Source organism: Diadema setosum, chromosome 10 (genome assembly GCF_964275005.1).
Source record: "Diadema setosum chromosome 10, eeDiaSeto1, whole genome shotgun sequence".
NCBI classification, from domain to species: domain Eukaryota; kingdom Metazoa; phylum Echinodermata; class Echinoidea; order Diadematoida; family Diadematidae; genus Diadema; species Diadema setosum.
The window spans coordinates 15956225-15976494 of record NC_092694.1 but is presented as its reverse complement, the minus strand read 5'-3'; the positions used below and the strand labels follow the sequence as shown (position 1 = coordinate 15976494).

The window sequence follows — 20270 nt, the reverse complement described above, 5'->3', positions numbered from 1 at the left end:
CTCGAAGTTTCTCCGATTCACCTTCATCCTTGGATGAAGGTTGTTGTTGTTGTTGTTGTTATTATTATTATTATCATTATTTTTCCAGCAGCTGCTGCTAAAACTTATAGGTCTGTGATTTATTATCTTGTTAACTTTGTTATTACTGTTAATCATGTTTATGGGGGAAAAGTTCATACTTGCCGCATTGAAGTGTATAATGACAGAGCATTGAACGAACAGCGTTTATTTAAAAGAAACACGAATAATCAACCATTTTTTTCTACGATAATTACCCCATTATGATTCTTGTATCATGAGAATAATGACTATTTCACAACAACGTCATTGACGTACAGTATTTTGAATGGTTATTGAAGAAATCGTCCTGTAAAATTCTCTCATTTTCAAACTTTTTCAGTTTGAGCTCTTTCGACTATTTCGCCGACAGAAAGACGCAAATGTCCATTCGGCATTGAGTCAGATTTCAGCTTTTTAAACCGAAATAATGCCTACATTGCAGTGCCCCTATTCAGTTTGAAAGAACAAACCAAACCAAAACAAAACAAAACACGTAATAACAATGTGCAATAATATGAAAACCATAACATGCAGCTAACTAGTGACTTTCATGAACTCATTTGATTGGTAAAACAACAACAGCAACAACAAAAAGACATTGAAAAAGGTCTGATGGAGTTCAATACCAGATGCCCTTTTTTATTAGAGTCAATGACATTTTTGGAACTCAAGAGAGCAAAAAACTGACTACGGGATATAAGGAAAGGACATTCCTTCGACATCTCCCCGCCCACTGAGTGCGTTGCAGACTCATACCATGCGACGTCAAATAAGACTGTGCAGATACGCCTCCAGAGGAAAGGCTATTTCGGGTTCAGGAATTACGGTCCATCTTTAGTAAGGGGATCATGAAACTATAGTCATTAGTCACGAAGGACAACGAGAAATTATGAGGAATTACACAAGAGCTGCGTCCACATAATATATCAGAGCAGCGTGGTCAGGCATAATAATTATGCAATTTAGTTTATTACATCTGCGAGACGTGACGGAAATTGTGTATTGCTCGTGGTTTTTAGCAGAAGTAATTCTACTGCTCAGCCAAAGGCAGCTCTCACTGGCTCGGAGTTGCTGTACAGTTTCATTTACAATTCATTCATCGTGCTCTTCTGAGTCTTTTCTCCTTCCATCTCTCTCTCTTTCTCTCTCTGTCTGTTTGTCTGTCTCTCTGTCTCTCTGTCTCTCTCTGTCTCTCTCTGTTACATCTCATACGCAGTTTAGTCAACTCTAACCTTGTAGTCTCCTCTCTATAATTAACCATTTCATTGTTATCCCGTTAGTCACTATGCAAAAACAAAAAACAAAAACAAAAACAAAACAAAAACAAAAACAAACACCCGAAGCCACCCGTTCGTTTTTGTTTTATATAGTTTTAAGGCCTAGGCACGCAGAGCATGGTAAAACGGTAGTTGCTAAAGGGTTACAATCTATCCAAGTTTCATAACCATCCTCGGTGATGAATCCCCTCCTGTGAATGGGATTATCATAAGGTTGCTATACAGAAATAAACTAGTTCAAGTTCAAGTTCAAGTTGATTTATTTCATTTCCAACAAAATAATTAGGAATACAATGAAATGTTCGCATACACAGATAATGTCACGAAATCAGTACAACAATGTGATGAACATATTAATAACATGAAATAAAGACACAGGCAAATTATTAACAAAGATAGAATTGAATGTTATATCAAAACGGTAAAGTCAGGAATAAAATTACTGGAATTGGAGGGGATTGATAAAAAGCAGAGCTTGTAGTATGCAGTACCCTCAAAGAGAGTATCATTTTAGAAACTCCCATAAAGTATTGAAAGTGGAAGATAGCATTTAGTACAATGTCATTTTTCTTGACCGTTAGATTTTGAATTGAATTTTTTTCGGGGCTCACCGTAAATTCCAGTACATTACTAGGCTACCTTTGCAGACCCATGCACTGCATGTGTGTCCATCATGTATATTTTGTGAATAAAGTTCATCAAAACTTACGAACATTTCTATATACATTCTTGCCACACACTCTATATGCTATTACATCAGCTCTTATACTTTTCGATTTGTGTTTATAGATTAAAAAAAATACAGAAGACTGCAACAAAAAGGCTTAAGTGTGGCTGACACACAGAACTACTGAGTAGTTGAGTTTTGTGCATTATTCAAATTGTAGATAACTGTTGACTTCCAAATTTCTAAGCAGTGGCCTAAACAAGTCCCCCGAGGTTCATATTCAATGTTTTGCTGCATTTTAGGAGTTCTGTAAAAGGTATCTCCTACCTTTAACAATCACGAGGCAGCTCTCTTGTAAGGGAAGAAATGATACGTAGATAGAAAGATTAGTGAGAAAGGTATGGCCATGAAGAATCTGAGGTGGACAAGAAAGGGGGGAAGGAGAAGAAAATGGTAGGTCATAACCAGGGCATTAGAGGCACAGAAGTTGGGCTCACCAAGGTACAGGGAGTAGCAAAATTAAGTCGGAGCAACAACAATTTTGAAATTGTTGTTGATATGACGTTCCCCCTTTCCCCTTTTCTGAGCAAATCCTAAACACTTCCTTTATAATGCAGTATCATTAAAGATTGGTAAGCAAACATGAAATTTGTAACACCAGAACCATTTCATATTAAATATTGACGAATAATCAAGAAATTTGTTACAATAAATTGACCAATGTCGAATACGAAACATGTGCTAGGCTATCTTATTTTCAATTTTCCCTTCTTCTGTAGATCAGTTTTTTTTTTCTTTCTCTTCTTCTGCCTCTTCCTCCTTCTTCTGCTTCGTTTTCTCCTACTTGTTTTTCTCCATCTTCGTTTTTTCATCTTTACTCTTTTTTTTTTCTGCCGCTCCTCGTCTGTTTTTGCTCTCGTTGTTCTTGTTCTTCTGTTTTTTCTTCATCATCTCCTTCTTCTTTTTCTACTGATTATTCTTTGCCTTCTTCTCCTTCTTTAGTATTACTTAATGGATCACAGTAATTTCGATCGGCATACATGGACAACAGGTACCGGTGACTGTGCTTATCATTCTTTTTGTTGTTCTTAAAGTTGTCTTTTTTATCTTTTTTTTTTCCAGTGATAAGGCATGCAGTCCAGCGTCGCGATTCCCAAAAGGGAGAGAAAATGAAACTGCTCATAACTAATTTTCGCTAATAAATTATATTCATTTCTGGTCAGTTACCCTTTGTTTGCGTTTAATTTAGTATAATACTTCGCACATTAAACGTATTTTACCCCTTTCGAGTTACTTTTTTCATACAGTACACAGGGGGGATTTCTGTAGGATCATATGGCAGTAACTGACACTATAAACCCAACTCCCGCCGAGTTTTACCTGCCCACGTTCCTTTAGCGGAAACACGCCATCACTCGTCATAAAGTGTCAATGGCATGAAGCAACACCCAGAAGTGCAAAGGAAGTCCGCTGAAAAAGAAATTCAGTGAAGAGAGAAAGAAGGAGAGTGGGCCTAAAGGCCCCTTCCACACTTTCACGGATTGCTTCACGGATGACCACGGATCGTCATCCGTGGTGATCCGGCATGCAAAATATCGATTTTCCTCTCAATGCCGATGTGAATAAGATCCCAACTGGGTGTCTACACGGACAAGTACGGTGCCTACACGGACAGACAAGGAGCGAACGCGGACCACAGCTAAACAGATACGGAGCTAACACGAATATCAAGGAAGAGCACGATTTTTTCATCCCGGATGGAGCCGATGCTAATACGGACGTCCCTATGTCTTAACGGATTGTCCCGGAATGAGTACGGAGGTAACACGGAATAGCCGGTGACTACAAAAGGAAGGAATACGGAGGCAACACGGGGTAGACGGTGCCAACAAGGAAGAGATCGTATTGATTTCACCCGTTTTGTCCGGGATGAAAAACTAAGCAAGTTTATTTTCTTTTTCCGCGGATATGCCGGATGATCAAGTATAATGCCGGATGACTTCATGGAGTCGACACGGTCATGTCGGAAACAGTACGGATGTTCCCGGATCGACGATCCGTGGCCATTCGTGATGCGATCCACGAAAGTGTAAAAGGGGCTTATGCAAGAATGAAGGCAAGAGACAGAGAGAGAGAAAAGAGAGAGGGAGGGAGTGTGTGTGTTTATGTGTGTGTTATGTGTGTGTAGTGTCCTGTATGTTTGTGTTTGTGTGTGCATGAGCGTGTATTGTGAAACTGAACCTGATATTGAATGAAAGTCAAATAAAGAATATCATCAAATCATATCGTCTGTCTATGTCTGTGTCCATTGTGTGTGACACTGAACGGATTTTTGTCCCACCAGGCAGCATCACCACCACGTGAGTCACTCGCAGAAAGGTAATCTCCTACTTTGAGCCACATGGAACCCGAGGCGACCGAGAAAGCAGCCAAAAATAGGCCTTTTCTCGGCCCCTTGGAGGATTTTTTAGACTAGCACCAGATGACGAGGTAACGGTGTAACTCTTTTTAAGCTTTGTGAATTCGTGTCAGCTTTATGCTCCGACGTTGCTAGACGGCGATTACTACCCGGTAATAAAATCCTCACTTCGTAACAACTTTAGTTCTCATAGGCCTATACTATGCTTGCCCTATAAAAGATTCCAATTTTGAATCCCTAACATTGACTGAATTTGTACGAAAGTAGTATGTCTCAGCGTGTCGATAGAGAGTCGATCACGCGGCGGGGTTCGAACCCGAGTCTGGACTGAGCAATGTTGTGTGTAAACATACCGTCCCCTCTAGCAAGAGGCAAAACACTCTGTCCCTCGGATAGGACGTAAAATGGAGGTCCCGTGTATGAGAGAGTAATAACTCATGCACGTAAAAGATCCCGCTTCATTCATTCATCGCAAAGAGCAGGGTGCCTAACCCGGTGAAGTGGTCCCACCTCACATCCAACTGGACCCCATGGAAGACCAGCTTAACGTAGCTGAATAATAATGGGCTATCCAGTCATCTTTGCAGATGGAAATAAACAAACACAACAAACAAACAAACCACGCAGTGTGTATTTCCTGTTGTGTACTTGTGTATACTCGTAATTTCGCTGGAGAATGTTTTTGTATGCCCATGGCTACTTCTAGCGTACATTCATTGAATTCCCTTCCTTATGGAAGATAATGTTGACATTTTTATTTCTAGTCACGGATAATGAAAAATGTGTCCAGTTTACCCGCTTGTTGTGGCGTAAAAAAAAAAAAAATCTAAAAAAAAAAAAAAATAACCTCGTATCTAAACGGACACGCTTATTGGAATCGACAAGTTTGTGAGAACATTGATCAATAGCCCTTCCATTGTGCTAACCACATAGTTACAATTCTTTTGTATTGTCAACTGGAAAGCAAAACAAGCCTTGAACTAAAATGAGCAGAATGAAGGGTTTTAATTGTTCTCGTGACAACGTTAGTGTCCCATTTCCTCCCACAAAGAAAACTAAACAAAACAACAAACACGGTGAAAAAGCACACTCAAACACACACACACACACACACACACACACACACACACACACACACACACACACACACACACACTGAAATTCATTTTGCCATAAGCCTTCCGTAGCATCCGCAGTCCATGAAAATTGTATAATGCCTGTAATCTTTCAAAGATTCAAGACTGATTTGTTCATCTATAGAAAGACATGTTTTTGCGAATCATTTTCATATTCCTTTCTTGAGTAGACCTACTTCGTGCCGTTCAAGACAGTTTTGAGTCAAGGACAAAGACACGTCGCTTGTCTTTCTCAGAATAGATAGTGTTGTAAAAATCGGCCTGGCAGGTGTCATGATCTCGTAAGATTCGTTCGTATTTCCTCCAAGGCTCTTCGCGAGAGCAGGATCTGTATCCCCCATAATGACTGGCGCGACACAGAGTGCAACATGTCGCTGCCCACACTTTGAGTGCTCAAATGTTAAAGGAAAACTATAATCCAAGTTTAAGTTGACTTGAAATCATCGTTATAGTGCCATTTGAGGCAAACAAATAAACTTTAGGATTTCAATTTAAGTCGGGCAAAATGTTGGTGCATTTTATAATAATGGGTTCTCAAGAGCAGTTACATCGGTCAAACTCAAGCATGCAATTCAAATGATGTTGTTAGCGTCTTACAGAATATCCATTGGTAAATGCAAGTCATGCATTTTGTGAAACATACTCCCCTTCTTTCAACTAAAATTGAAAAAAAAAAAATTACCACGGGTCTTGCAAGAACACAGGACATATTTGGAGGGGCCGGGATTGAATCACATTATTTTCTGACTTTGAAATTAAAGTTTCGCTTTCCCGCTTGCAACAAACGTGACCGTACATTACTCCTTACTAATTGACGTCTGCATAATAAAACAGCGCCAATTTTGCTGTGTTTTGTGTGTGCGCGCGCGCGTGTGTGTGTGTGTGTGTGTGTGTGTGTGTTCATACATTTATAATCACACTTGTCATTTCTTGTAACAAGGTAGCGAACGGTTGGAAATAATCTGTGTAAGAAGTGAATGACGTCATCTCGGTAACCTTTATGCAGGCACAGGCTGACCATTCTTGTTTGTTGTTGTTGTTGTTATTTTGGATATGAAATCTAGAGTCTTCGCAAGCTTTCGGACAAGCACGTTTAGTCATTACACATCGTAATGATATTGCAAATATAAAAAACGTAAGGCAGGCAATCATTATTACAATGGGTATCCTATTTGGCACGACTGTGCTCTCCGTATATAGTTACTGTCATTGTTTCATCATTTCTATTGCTTTCATCATATTTTTACGAAGTAAACGTGTGTATTGCTAAACATTGTAATCATACTGTCGTACATATTGTATTCTTTTCATGTTGTTTCGTTTATGCGTTGTATACAAGTTGTGGCGGTAATCAAGAAAAGGATTGAAATGAAATTTATATCATTGATTAGTATCATGGTAACCGTCATCATTATCGCATTGTCCGGTATCCATATTTACACCGATGTAGAGATGGACACAGTCGTTGCTACAGAAATTAACAAATCTTGTCTTTGATGGGACGCACTTGACGGGATTGAATCGCAGGATCTTTGTCAAATTTGTTTTCAGCCAATCAGATGCCAGGATTTCCGTAGCTTATAACAGTTTGCTATAGGAAAAAAATATCTTACAAAGAGTTTCATGCAATGCCCCCCCCCCCCTCCCCGTCTAGCGTTAGGAGAGAAGGATGTCCCCATCGATCTGAATTTGCTGTCCACAGGGTTATATTCGCAAATCACGAATGTCACGAATTGGTCACAAGGACTGCGAGTATTAAAAGCATTGCTCGTCAGCGAAATGTGCAATGAAGCGTACTCTCCTATGTATTAACGTTCGGCTCCAATCGATATTCTTCGGCTGTGTGTGTGTCCTTTAATAGAGATCAGTGATAAAGCTGTACACAATGCCTTTACGGGGATTCCCGAAAATAGCCGAATCGGGTCAGCCTTCACATCGCATGGTATCCTTACGCTCCGGGGTCTTTATTGTAGCCGAGGGCCTCCAGACGTCCACCATTATACCACAAGAGACAATCATGGCCACGCATTATTGCGCACAATGACGTCACAAGTGTTACTCATATTCGCAAGAGAAGGACTCATCAAAGATGTTGGCAAGATTAGATAGAATTGGCATTGGCTAACCAGGATCAATTTATTACGCAACTTCACGCAACATTCTCAATCTTTGTTATATTGTTAAACAATGATGACACGACCATGATGTTCCTCTGATATAAATCTAGCGGGCAGCAAAACGATGGTAACAATGAAATGGAAAAGCGAAAGATAGTATCGAAAGAGTAATGAGTGGTAACGAATGAATCAACTGCCAGAATTACGAAGAAAATAATACAGGTGTCCTGTAGCAAAGGGTCAAGCAAAAGTTATTGCTCAACACCCAATCAGTGAGGGTACAATCAATTAGGAATTAAACTATAGAATGCACGACAACATCGTATTAGCTAATTTCCGAAGGGTTCTATTTCCTGGGCTCTCGAAACGATCACTTCCTTTGGACAAGTTGCAGTCATGACAACGCCTCCGCTTTCCTTGAATTCATTTCCGATTAAACTACAAAGAAAAAAGAAACAATAGTGCGTGGACATCGGTAAAACCTCTCTAACTTCCGCTTGTACGTGGGTGCCTCGGACCTGTCCATCGAAGTCTAATGTTATTGAATCTACTATTATATAATCATAATCGTATGTACAAAAAAAAGTGTCATTAAAAAAATCTCTCGTTTGCTGTCTTTTCATGAAGATATTAGCAATCAACCACGTGATCAAACTGTTTTCACTCTAACAAATAGCCACGTGACCTAATTGTCTTGACTAGTGTAACAACAAAATAATCTAGACTTTCATCGTATAAGAGGAAAACCATGCATTCGGGCTTGTGTGTGTGTGTTTGTTTGTTTGTTTGTTTGTTCCGTTTTTTTTTTCTTGTGTTCGGTTTGTTCCACTACGTTAAGAGCCGAAGTATTTAGAATTTTGAATATCTTGTTATCTGTGATACGGGGTTTCCGCAGCACTCTATTAGTCAACCAGGTGACTTCAGCTAGTCTTGACAGTAAGGTGAAAGTGTGAGGTCAATGATCTCAAGCGGTCACTCCCACTCAAGGAGAGAAAAACAACAACAACATAGGATAACCTGTAAAGATGACATAAGGAGTTCTTAGTCATGACGCCCATACTAATTCATGGCTATGTTATCAGTCTGGTTATAGATGACAAGTCAGCTTCCGGGTCGCGAAAACACACGTGCTCAGACACACACACATGCGCACACACATTCACACACACACACACACACATTCACACACACATTCACAAACACACACATTCACACACACACATACACCCACACACACACACACACACACACGCACACCCACACACGCACACACACACACACACACACACACATCCAACTCACAAACACTTATTTATTAAAGAAATCAAGAATTGTAAAATGTTGGAATGAAAACACACACACACACACGAATGCTCCCACAATATGTTTACAAGACAGTATAGAATGGAAGCATATTTTTTTATAATACCCATGGAAAGTAGAGGGCCGTATCTTACTGTGCTTTAATACGATAAAGAAGCTGCCAATACATTCTTCTTATTGATTGATGGATATGCATTTATAAATCAAAGCAAATAACAACAGAATTAACACAACAATACGTGGATTTCATCACTTAAGCAGAGGATAAAATCAATTTCATACAAATTAATTTTGACAAAGAACAAAATTATCGAGGTTGACGATATATTTATTTCCATGTTTCAAAAATCGGTCTTTAAATGGATTTTTTTTCTTGATTGAATATCAGTAATTAAGTTGAGCCTAAATTGAATTAAATGTAAGGCGAAATGAACTTCAATTCGGAGGAGGACCTTTATAAGCATGACTTTTTTTTTCTTTTAAATGAGGAAAGCACTCCTCCCCTTGAGTAAACCCCTTTCACTCCCCACACGCACTCATCCATGACGTACTTCCTACCGCCTTGAGGTTTCACACTCATTTAGACCCTCCCTCCCCCCTCACATGAAAGGTAAGGTTGTAAAGCTACAGCAGTCTGGAGTTTGTTTTGTGTTTGTTTTTGTTTTTTCTTTTATTGTCATTATTTCATCATGAGGGGGTAGGGGAGGAGGAAGAAGGGAAGGGGCTATTTTTTTTTCATATAAAAGACGTAAAATCACAAGGTAAATTGTCATGATATCATGATAAATAAATGTCCGTCGCCCCAGACACAGGGTGCCTGTGTTAAGTGAGAATGTTTTTTTTTTTTTTTTTTTTTTTTTTTGAGCAGTCTCTTTTTTTTTCAACGTTTTTTATTTGTGTTTGTCACCGTGTCTCGGGAATATCTTTTGCGGTCGCCGGGAGAGGAAGGCCCTTAATTTCTAATGATGGCCCCGACTATAAGTGCTGCGACACGAGATATAATACGTAAGAGGAGGTGGAAATGAATCTCCTCACCCCTCACCGACCCAATTTTTCTAGTAGCTTTCATGGTCTTCTACAATCCTTGGGTAAATTGCTCAGCCCAAGCATTTTTCCCCTGTCTAACTCTTCCCCCACCTCTATCTATCTATCTATCTATTTATCTATCCATCAATCTATCTATCTATCTATCTATCTATCTATCTATCTATCTATCTATCTATCTATCTGTCTATCTATCTATCTCTATCTTTCCATGCATCTATGTATCTATCTATAGATTTTCTATTTATCTATGATATATCTGTGTCTGTATCAATTATCTATCTATCTAAGCTAACATTTTCCCCTCTCTAACTCTTCCTCCACCTCTATCTATTTATCTATCTATCTATCTGTCTATCTATCTATCTATCTATCTATCTATCTATCTATCTATCTATCTATCTATCTATCTACCTATCTATCTATTATATCAATCAATCAATCAATCAATCTATCTATCTATCTATCTATCTATCTATCTATCTATCTATCTATCTATCTATCTATCTATCTATCTCTCTTCCCAGCACTACATAGAATGTCGGAGAATTGATTCGTGCAATGGAAGGCTTTATAAAGTTTTACAATTTGTTGTCTTCTTCGTAGAATTCTCAGCCAGTCAACCGTCCTTTTGCATTATTACTGTACTTTTTTGGTGCACATGCTTCTTTTGTGGGTGGGAGCAAGCATTATGAGACATAAGGGGGCAAACAACAATAACAACAACAACAACAACAAAATTAGTATCCTCAATCTCCATGCAAACGTTGCCAAATATTCAAGACGTACCTTTAGGCCAGTGATGGGGAGGATTTTTACAAATAGAGTAGATAATTAATATCATTCGTTTCCAACGCAATGAATATTACGAAGAAAATAAGACGTGCAAGCTTACGAATAAAACTAAAAAAAAAAAAAACAAGGAACAACGACATCGGCAGCTGTTGATTGGTTGATGAGTTGTTGTTGTTGTCGTTGATTTTTTGAGCGGGTCTATGGAAACCCTGTTTCATAGGCAAAAACTTGTAATCATACATCATTGAAATGTTGAGAATTGATGAGAATAGTTCAACGTTTCAGTTATCAGTTAGAACGGTGGTTGAGGGAGGTGATGGCAAGAAAAAAGATATCAGTAACAACGACAACAACGATGATTATGACAATGATAGTAATAATGATGAGAACAAATAGAAAGAGATTAGAAAAGGAAGAAGGTAAGGCATAAGAGTTGGCGGAATAGAGAAGAAAATGAGTAGAAAAAGGAATAACAAAGGTCGTTTAAAGATTTTTCCATCCTGCATGTTATGATGTTGAAAGCACTTTTCAACAGAATCATTACCCTAGTCCCTGGATTCAAACTCGTACATTTACTTGCTCTCTCCTTTGGAATTTACCAGCACCGTCGAAATTTGACGGTGCACACTTGCTCAATCCAATCTTTAGATCGTACTAGTTACAGGAAGTTCAAGGAGAGCTTCTGTGATTCCAGCGTAAATGCGTTGAGTGAAACCGATTTTCATATCGATATCGCAGTGTTTGGAATGTGAAGCCCAGTGTCAAAATCTAGTAGTATACCGAGATCAAAATTGGGCGCGCGATCTTATACTCTTTGAGAAGTTTGCATTACCGGGCCGATCCCGCGACACTGCAGGAGCTACCAAACGAATGTAATTTGACAAGCCCCATAAATACGGGGCGTGGTTAAACAAAATTTTGTAATGATCAGATAGCACTTTATCTCTTGGTGACACGCCCCTAGTACGAGGTAACTTGAAGTAGCTTGAGGTGCGAAGTAACCGGAAAGACTTGTGAATACGAATGCTCAAACATTCTGGTCTCTCTTCAAAGTAAAACAGGAAATCTCTTACACATTTAAGGACATAATTGTGATTACATTTAAAGCCAGGGTTGATACTCAGCAATCTTAATTCTTAGTGAATCAAAGGAAATATGTTTCTTTGCAGTAAGGTCTTGGCCGCTCTGTTATCATCATTACAACTTAGCTGATTTTCTTTCATATGTGGCCCTTTAATTTACATGTCTGTACAGGTTTGTTAGTTAGAGTGGTTAATGGAGAATATATGGTCTGTTTTCTTTTGGTAAGTATTCCAAGCACACAGGTGTCATTGTTTTGTTTTGTATTCCAAATTAATAAATGGGATAGGATGATAGGTTTAAAGAAAATTTGAATTTTTCTTCTCTTTATTGAATTACGGTTTGTGAAATTTTAGGTTACTGTCGATTTTTGTGAAATGTCGTCTATTAATTCATGTATGTATTTTGTGAAATAAAGCAGATATTGATGATGAGTTTGATAATGTTGATGAAGGTGGATTTATGCGTTATGAGTTTAATGAAGAATTTTGTATAACTTTTGTCTAGATCGTATAAATTTTGCATGAAATGTTTATCTGCATGTTAAACATAATATGACTTAATATGTCAAGTTAGAAGAATATAGCTGCCTTCTTGTCTTGTCTATATTCGTTTTATTGTGAATATAATGCTGATATCGAGTGAAATCAAATAAAGAAGATCATAAAAAGTGTGTGTGTATTTGCGTGCATGTGTGTGTGTGAGTGAGAGAGAGAGAGAGAGAGAGAGAGAGAGAATACATGACGTATTAGTTTTAAAGGAAACAACAACAAAATACCGTCAGAAGACAGTAACAAAAAACAATATACATGTAGCCGATGAAACAAAAAATGCATGTAGACTACGTCGTTTCCCTCTTCCCTTCCCGTTGAATGTTCTCTTGTAAAAACATTCCCAAGCCTGTCCTTGCTCTCTTTCAACATCATGGTGGCTGAAACATGTATTTCCAAGACCTATTTTTCTCCTTTTGGATCAACTTATTCTTCTACTGAAGTCCTTTACCTGAGGGTCCATCACTCTACAAGCTTTGTCTCTGTATATGGGTCCTTCCATGTTTCTCAATTTGCGAATTGCTATTTCATTTTTATCACTTAAATTTTCATCACAATTTGTAATTACAAATAAGGTTTCACAAATATTGTTTACTCTTTTCAGTTTGTTTTTGATTTGCTTATGAAACCTTATTCTCTGTTACCAAAGAAAGTGAAATCATAAATGAATTAAAAATTGCATCGAATTGAATATAACTGAATAAATTTACTATCCAAAACATCTCAAGCATGTAAAGATTGAGCTAAATGAATCCACTTTTGTGTTAAAGAAATTGCTAACTAAATTGATGTGTATGATAATTATATATATATATATATATATATTTGATTGTTCTGGTGGCATTATTTTTTTCCCATTTGACAAAATGTCTGGAGATAAGACTACAGCTGCTATCACGACTTGTGTAAATCACGAGCTTAGACCGCGACTTCCGGTGCAAGTACAGAGCTTGGTCATGCGCAGATGCGCCAATGACAGGCCAGGGTTCGTGGGTTGAGGAAAAACTTTCGCTGAATCGCAGCCACGCATTTTGACTTTTCGCCGCGAGAAGGGAGAGTAAAAAGAGGGTAGCGCGGGAGAAACTTTAGCTCAAGAAAGAGAAAAAAAAAGTGTCGGCGATGCTGAGCGTCTCTCAGCAAGTAATGAGGCAGACGAGGTGGTGATCCATTGATGTTCCTAACGGTCAGCACGTCGGTATACCGTCCAGTCTTCAGGTGAATGTCATGTTTTTGCTATGTTTTCTTTGGTCTGCCCTGCAAGTTTAGTGTGATATGATATGGATCGGCCTTCATTCGTCCTCTCAGTTCGTTTGCAGCATACGATCTCAACCGACCGGACAGTGACCTAGACCACTTTTCCAATTTCCGAGACACTCAGCCAGAACCAGAAGTAAGGTTTCTTCTTCCCCCTACCAGTGTAAACTGTTCCCTGGAGATGTGCCTCAGATGATGTGTGAAGCTTTCCGCCTATTCATAAAAAAATCATTTATTTTCTTACCGTCTTAAGTTTTATTTTTCTGTTTTCTACCCGGACCTATTTCCTGGACTAACCTCTTCCTCGAATTGTGGACTTGCCAGCTGCCATGAGACAATATCTTGATCCTGTTTGCTCGAATGCCATTTTTTTTTCTTTCTGCAAACTTCAAAATCTATTCTTTTTGAGTCGACGATAGGGAAGAAAAAATGATCTTCACAAACAGATGTACCTACAAGACAAATCAAACGATCTGTCAAGGAGACTGTGTTTCTCTTTATTTGATTGTTTGCATATCATGAGCAAGCTCCAACCGCGTCAAACAAACAACGCATTTTTATTTTCCACCGGATAATGTGACTATAACTGGAAAGTTTGTGAACTTTGTATACTTTTTTTTCCACTGCCCTCGCTGCATGATCTACTTCATCACGAGAGAACTGAATGACATATCTTTGCACTGTTTTCTCTATGTGCTTCTCTGGATGTAACTTTGCCATTGTTCTGCCTGTGCTATCTGATATGCTTCCCTATTTGCTGTTATTACTGATGGAGAACGGAAGACAGGAACATTGATCTCTGCCAAACTCTTCTCTTCCTGCTTGGAACTGTTTGCACTGACAAAGCGGTGCGACGTTTTGCAAACATGTCTTCGTACAATTCGACTGGTAAGTACAGAGAAGTGGTTAGCAAAGGTCGGTAATGGCAAGCATAATAGATACGAATCCCTTGTTGTTGTTGTTCGTGTTGCTGTTGTTGTTGTTGTTGTTGTTGTTGATGATGTTGTTGCTGCTGCTACTGCTGCTGCTGTTTTGGGAACATAGCTTAGACTTGAAAAGTGTTTGTTGGATTATGTGCTGTCGCGTGAAAGATTAATTTGCACATGCCGATTGACACGCGTGCCGCTAATGAGATACCCGATAAGATATAACTAATTTTCACTGTTTAATGGATTCTGGGAATATGTAAAGCCAGCAAAACATTGAAAAAAAAAAAACCCAGAAAGAGTATCGAAGGAAACGTGTCTCCGATACAGGATGATTTGTAGGAACAAGACAAGTCTTTTGAAACAGTCGAGGTAGGTCATAATGCGTTAGTCACAGGTTGGTGACAAACGGTAGTTATTCGCAGATTAAGTGCTATAGAAACGTTTAATTGGCCTCAGCTAAAATAGAAATTGGGCGCCGCAACTTCAGGTGGATGCCAATTCCAAACAAATTTAATTGTTTTCAGCCAAGATCCATCTCGAGGATGCTATTCATGCAGCATAACGAATTGCTGCTTCTCGTTAAACTTATACCACATGTAACACGCTGGATTTATGAAACTGACCTAATTGGCCAGAGTTTCAAATCTGAAAAATGAACGCATCAAAATAGTCAAAATAACCTATTTAGAAAAGAAAAACAAGGACATTCATTATAACTATTTATACTGCTCTAGAACAGAACCACTTGTACCATTGTCTATTCTTCGAAATTCGCCAAATCTTTGAATAGATCCATAGATGAAGCTTAGAATTAGCCATTCAATGTTGGATGTGTCAAAAGGAGCAGTTGGTATAAACCCCTCCCATCGAATCGTTTATAGTAATTTTGAAAGCAATTACAATGAATGGGTTTTTATGAATGTTTAAGGGGTTTGATATTGCCATTTCATTTGCCATGAGGAGATGCTATGGAAAGCTGACAAATACCCTCCCCCCCCCTTCATAATTCAACTATTCCACTATAAAGAATGATGGCATACCTACAAGTCTATTGATAACTATTTTTTTTTTTGTCTAAAACAATATCATGTATGTATAACTTATCTACATAAAAACGTGATAAAAATCTATATGAAATCACGGGTTAAAAGCAAATTATAGGGGTCCTACATCTATACCGTTTGGAACAAATATACTTCTTGAATCCTGAATGTTTTATTCTTGATTTTCCTTAATTGCTAAATGCCTCGTCTAGGCGCCTGTACAAATTACATGAGCAGTGATTCTTATAACGGAATGGTAATACTTGAAATGAATGATATATCAATAACAGATGATCGGTAATGTTAGGCTGCCACACTCAGGTGAATGTTGTTGTTGTTTTTTTCTTTCTTAAGATTATATTTAACATGTCAGTTACGGGAGTTTTGCTTTCATGGTTCAATGGTTCAATCATAGTTGCTTTGTTCTGGTTTATCTTGTCTGTTTGTTAATATCTATTATTGTTATTTCTTTAATGTGTATGTGTGTTTTTTTTTTTTTTTTTTGGGGGGGGGGGTGGATTATGTCGATCAATCTTTTTTTCTAATGATTTCGGGTTCCATCAGGGTCGTCAATATGGATACCTCAATTCAAGCTGCTAAAGCTTTCGTATATTCGGACGATTCTGGTGGGAAAACAACAACAACATTATTCCCAAACAATCAGAACAAGGGAGCATCATCAGAGGTTCTTTCTTGCCGTTTGGAATACTAGTAGATAAATAGTTTGCCTCAGAGAGAACGACGGCAAATTTGAACTGGACAAATGCTGTGTCTCTTCCTTTCTATGTGTAGTAAACCGTTACGTTCAAAAAGAGTAGCATTTAAGTTATAGATCAAGTTTGGGAGCAATGGTGATCCATTTGCACTATTGTTCTATTTTGTTTTTGTTCTTCTTTTGTTGAATCAATCAGCGATCACGAGTCCATGAAAACAAGGGGAGTTTAGTATCATTGTTGTTAGTTAGCGTTCTTACCTGCGATCAACCGAAATGTCAACGTGCCTATATTAATACAGAAGAGACCCTCTGTCTTTTAATCATCCGCTCTGATGTGTTACACACATGCCCTTTCCTCTACCAATATCCGCCCTGTTTCCGGCAGATCAGCCGAACTATTTTGGTACAGGAATCATACCTGGGGTCATCATGCAGGCAGAGAGAGGGGCAGACTCGAGGCTGGCTTGGTTTTATTGAGTTACCAAACCCTAATGATAAATGATTGAGACAATGCCCCGCACTAGCGATTGATAATTTGAATGTTCCTGTCTGCTTTCACTGACATATATGTCGCCAGGCATTGAAGCGCCATTGCTCGCCATTTAAACCCTTCTGTCTGGCCAATTGACATTAGACGCTGTTAGATGTACGAAATTTTCGAAACATCTCTGTTCAACGAGTTACAAATGTTTGAATTCTCGTCTTGTTAATTTTCCAATTTATCAAATGGAAACCGCCCTCGAACAAAATAAAAATTATACAATCTGTTAACCCAAATTATACACTCAAGAGTGAAATTGTTAAAGAAAACCCAAACCCAAAGAGAAATGTGGATTGAGTGATCAAGCAGCAACATTAGTAGAACACATTAGTGAAAGTTTGTATAAAATCAGACAATCGATGCAAAAGTTGTGATTTTTTTTTTCAGTTTTGGTGTTGGAACCGCTGGACGAGGAGACTGCTGAAGTTTATGACACATGTGTGAACAACAATTATGTAGCAAATATAAAGAAAATTCAACATGTTCTCACTTTTCTAGCACTTGACTAATCGTTTTCAGAAAGCAGGGGCAATGATTACTACCTTTCACATATGTCAGTATCAAATGAATGGAATGTGTAATTTTCATGAAATATGAATTTTTGTGGAATTCCCTTTACATTTCCTTTATATTGTTGTCCACAATGACGTCATAACTTCTAGTAGTCTCCTCGTCCAACGGTTCCAACACCAAAATTTTAAAAATTCATAACTTTTGCATCGATTGTCCGATTTTCCTGAAACTTTCACTAATGTGTTCTATTGATGTTGCTGCTTTCACTCAATCCATATTTCTCGTTGGGTTTTGGTTTTCATTTAATGGCAAATCCCGAGTTACTCTGTAATTTATGTGTCTAACTTTATTCGTTATTTCAGACAAAGAAAGGAACTTTGGTTTTATATAAACAATGAATGGAAAACAAAACAATGTATTCAGATGTCAGACGACACATGCAATACCACCTACACCCTGATTTTGCTAAACCACCAATAAAGTGTATCGATGTGGTTAATGTGCGTGTTTTGTGTAATGCTATGGGAATCTATTTAACTGTCTCCACGGTAGTTCAAAGCTGTGTTCAGATGATTTTGTTTTCAGCTATAAAATGACAAGAAAATCTTTGACCGAAATATACATAGACGGTATGCTGTTTCGTCTTTCAAAATAGATTGAGTAGAATCATATGCTCAGCAGGTGTTTGAATGAGCAGTGGGCAAATATTGTTCCTTATCTTGCTAGCATTTAGTCACTATCATGATAATTTTTAGATGGTATTTATTGATATTGCATTACAAACCGATGACTGTGATCTCAGCGCCCTGCCAGGATTAAGACCACATTAAGGTGTGAATCGGCCAGTGGTCTGTTGTGCTAGACCAGCGTCTACTTTGCCAATTTAGATGGCATTACCAAGAAGTGAATTAGCGCTGTGTCACCTCTTTCGGAATGACGTAATTGAAATACAAGAAAGTTCCTATGCAAAGGGAGGCGGGGGGTAGGCGAAAAATTACTGACGCAGTAAGGCTGCTACATGACAAACAAAATCAACATTGAGATTGCGCATTGAACAAAGAATAATGTCTTGTGTATTTTGTATGACTACAATACTATAGCGTCACCCTAGAGATTTGGCTTCCCTTACACCGTCGGAAACGTTCATAACAGTTTTAGTTTATTGTGCTGTCCTGTCATACTCCTGGAATATCATGTTTTTGTGCAGCAATGTTTCTCTCATGTCGCCCAACAATGATTCATCAATACACCTCATATAATATTGCCCACTGGATTTCAATTTTGCCTATACTCTCGATCTCTGTCCCCAAGAAGTTTAAGTTATGAACCAAAAAACGATTGTAATCTTCTCCTATTCAAATGTGTTTGCCTCAATCTAACTGAAAAGTGTTTTTAACATCCAACGGCAGTACTGCAAATGATTCATTATTTGATAGGGCCTATGTCGACTGGTCTTCAACAAGTAAATGAATGTACATTATTGAATCGTATCATACATCAGGAAGTATGTAACATATTAGAATAATCCAGACAACAATAACAACACAATCGATGTGTTGAAAGTACATGTATTTTACTCACACTACCTAAAATTTTGTACAATCAAAATAATGCATGAAATAAAAACCAACAACGATAAAAAAAAATAAAAAAATCAACTATCAAATTCGTGCTAGTGATGGTGATAATAAAATGATAACAAATATTCATTTTTTTTTCTCAATTTCTGACCACAAATGACATGTCATTTTTAGGCAAAGTTCATTTTGTCTCATTTGTATAATACATCTGTATTTGTTTATCATATTTTACGATTGCATACCTCTAGAACAGAATCCAACCCCATCTCTCACATCTGTTAATTTTTTTGTTTGTTTATCTTTCCATTTATATCTATCAAGCCATCTGTCCATGTATCACATTATGAAGTGCCTACGTATATATGGTAGTGTTTATATGAGTGTGTATGTGTGTATTTAAGTATGTATGTATATGTTATGTATATGTCTATCTATATTCATCTATACGAGTACATGTATATTTATCTATCCATATCTCTATCTATCTATCTATCTATCTATCTATCTATCTATCTATCTATCTATCTACCTATATGATCATCTCTTTCTCCGATAGTTCTCTCTTGAATATGTCTCAAGAAATTATCTGTATAAGTCTTCTGATGAGGTATATAGAATCCACACCCCGAACAGGGTCATGAGGGGGGAAAGGCCTTATTACTAATGTAAAAACGGTGACAGTTCATGTGGTAAGCAGATGAGTAGCACTCCGCGAGTGACGTCACTGTGACGTCGTCAAGGAAGAGCTAATGATCCGCTGAGAGCGGCCATCAGATCTGGGCCCCGTTTTATCAAAAGATAAAATCGATTTTAAATTTCCTTACCACAAGGGCTGCCATAAAACTTACAGTTGAAATCAACTATAATAATCAATTGTAACGTTTCATAAAAGAGGGCCCTGATGTTTTAAGATGTACTGCATTAAACAACAATGTATTCACCTTTCTAACTATTGCTGTTAAAATACTCCACCTTCTCAATATTCTGCTTCTTTTACTTCGTCAGTGCGTGTGAAAACAGACTTATCCAGTTGGGGGTTGCGACCATGCACGTTGCATGTATTATCATCTTCCAGGATGTAATATCATGGTTTATTTACTCTTAATATTGTACTTTATATAAGGCAACGAGAAGACTGCGGTGTCAAAACTGATCTCTCTGAGTACACTCTTGTAAAGTATATTAATCATTATATTGTATATTGTATGATTATGCCTCATGGCGAA

General features: G+C 38.0%; 1 protein-coding gene across 1 annotated transcript in view; it reads left to right on the top strand.

Moving 5' to 3' along the window:
* The first annotated feature begins 14589 nt into the window (after positions 1-14589).
* LOC140233799 (uncharacterized) overlaps positions 14590-20270 on the top strand; it is a 19177-nt gene continuing 13496 nt past the window's right edge. Inside the window, exon 1 of the mRNA XM_072313892.1 lies at positions 14590-14611. Coding sequence (XP_072169993.1) covers positions 14590-14611 — 22 coding nt within the window. The remainder of the gene's footprint in view (positions 14612-20270) is intronic.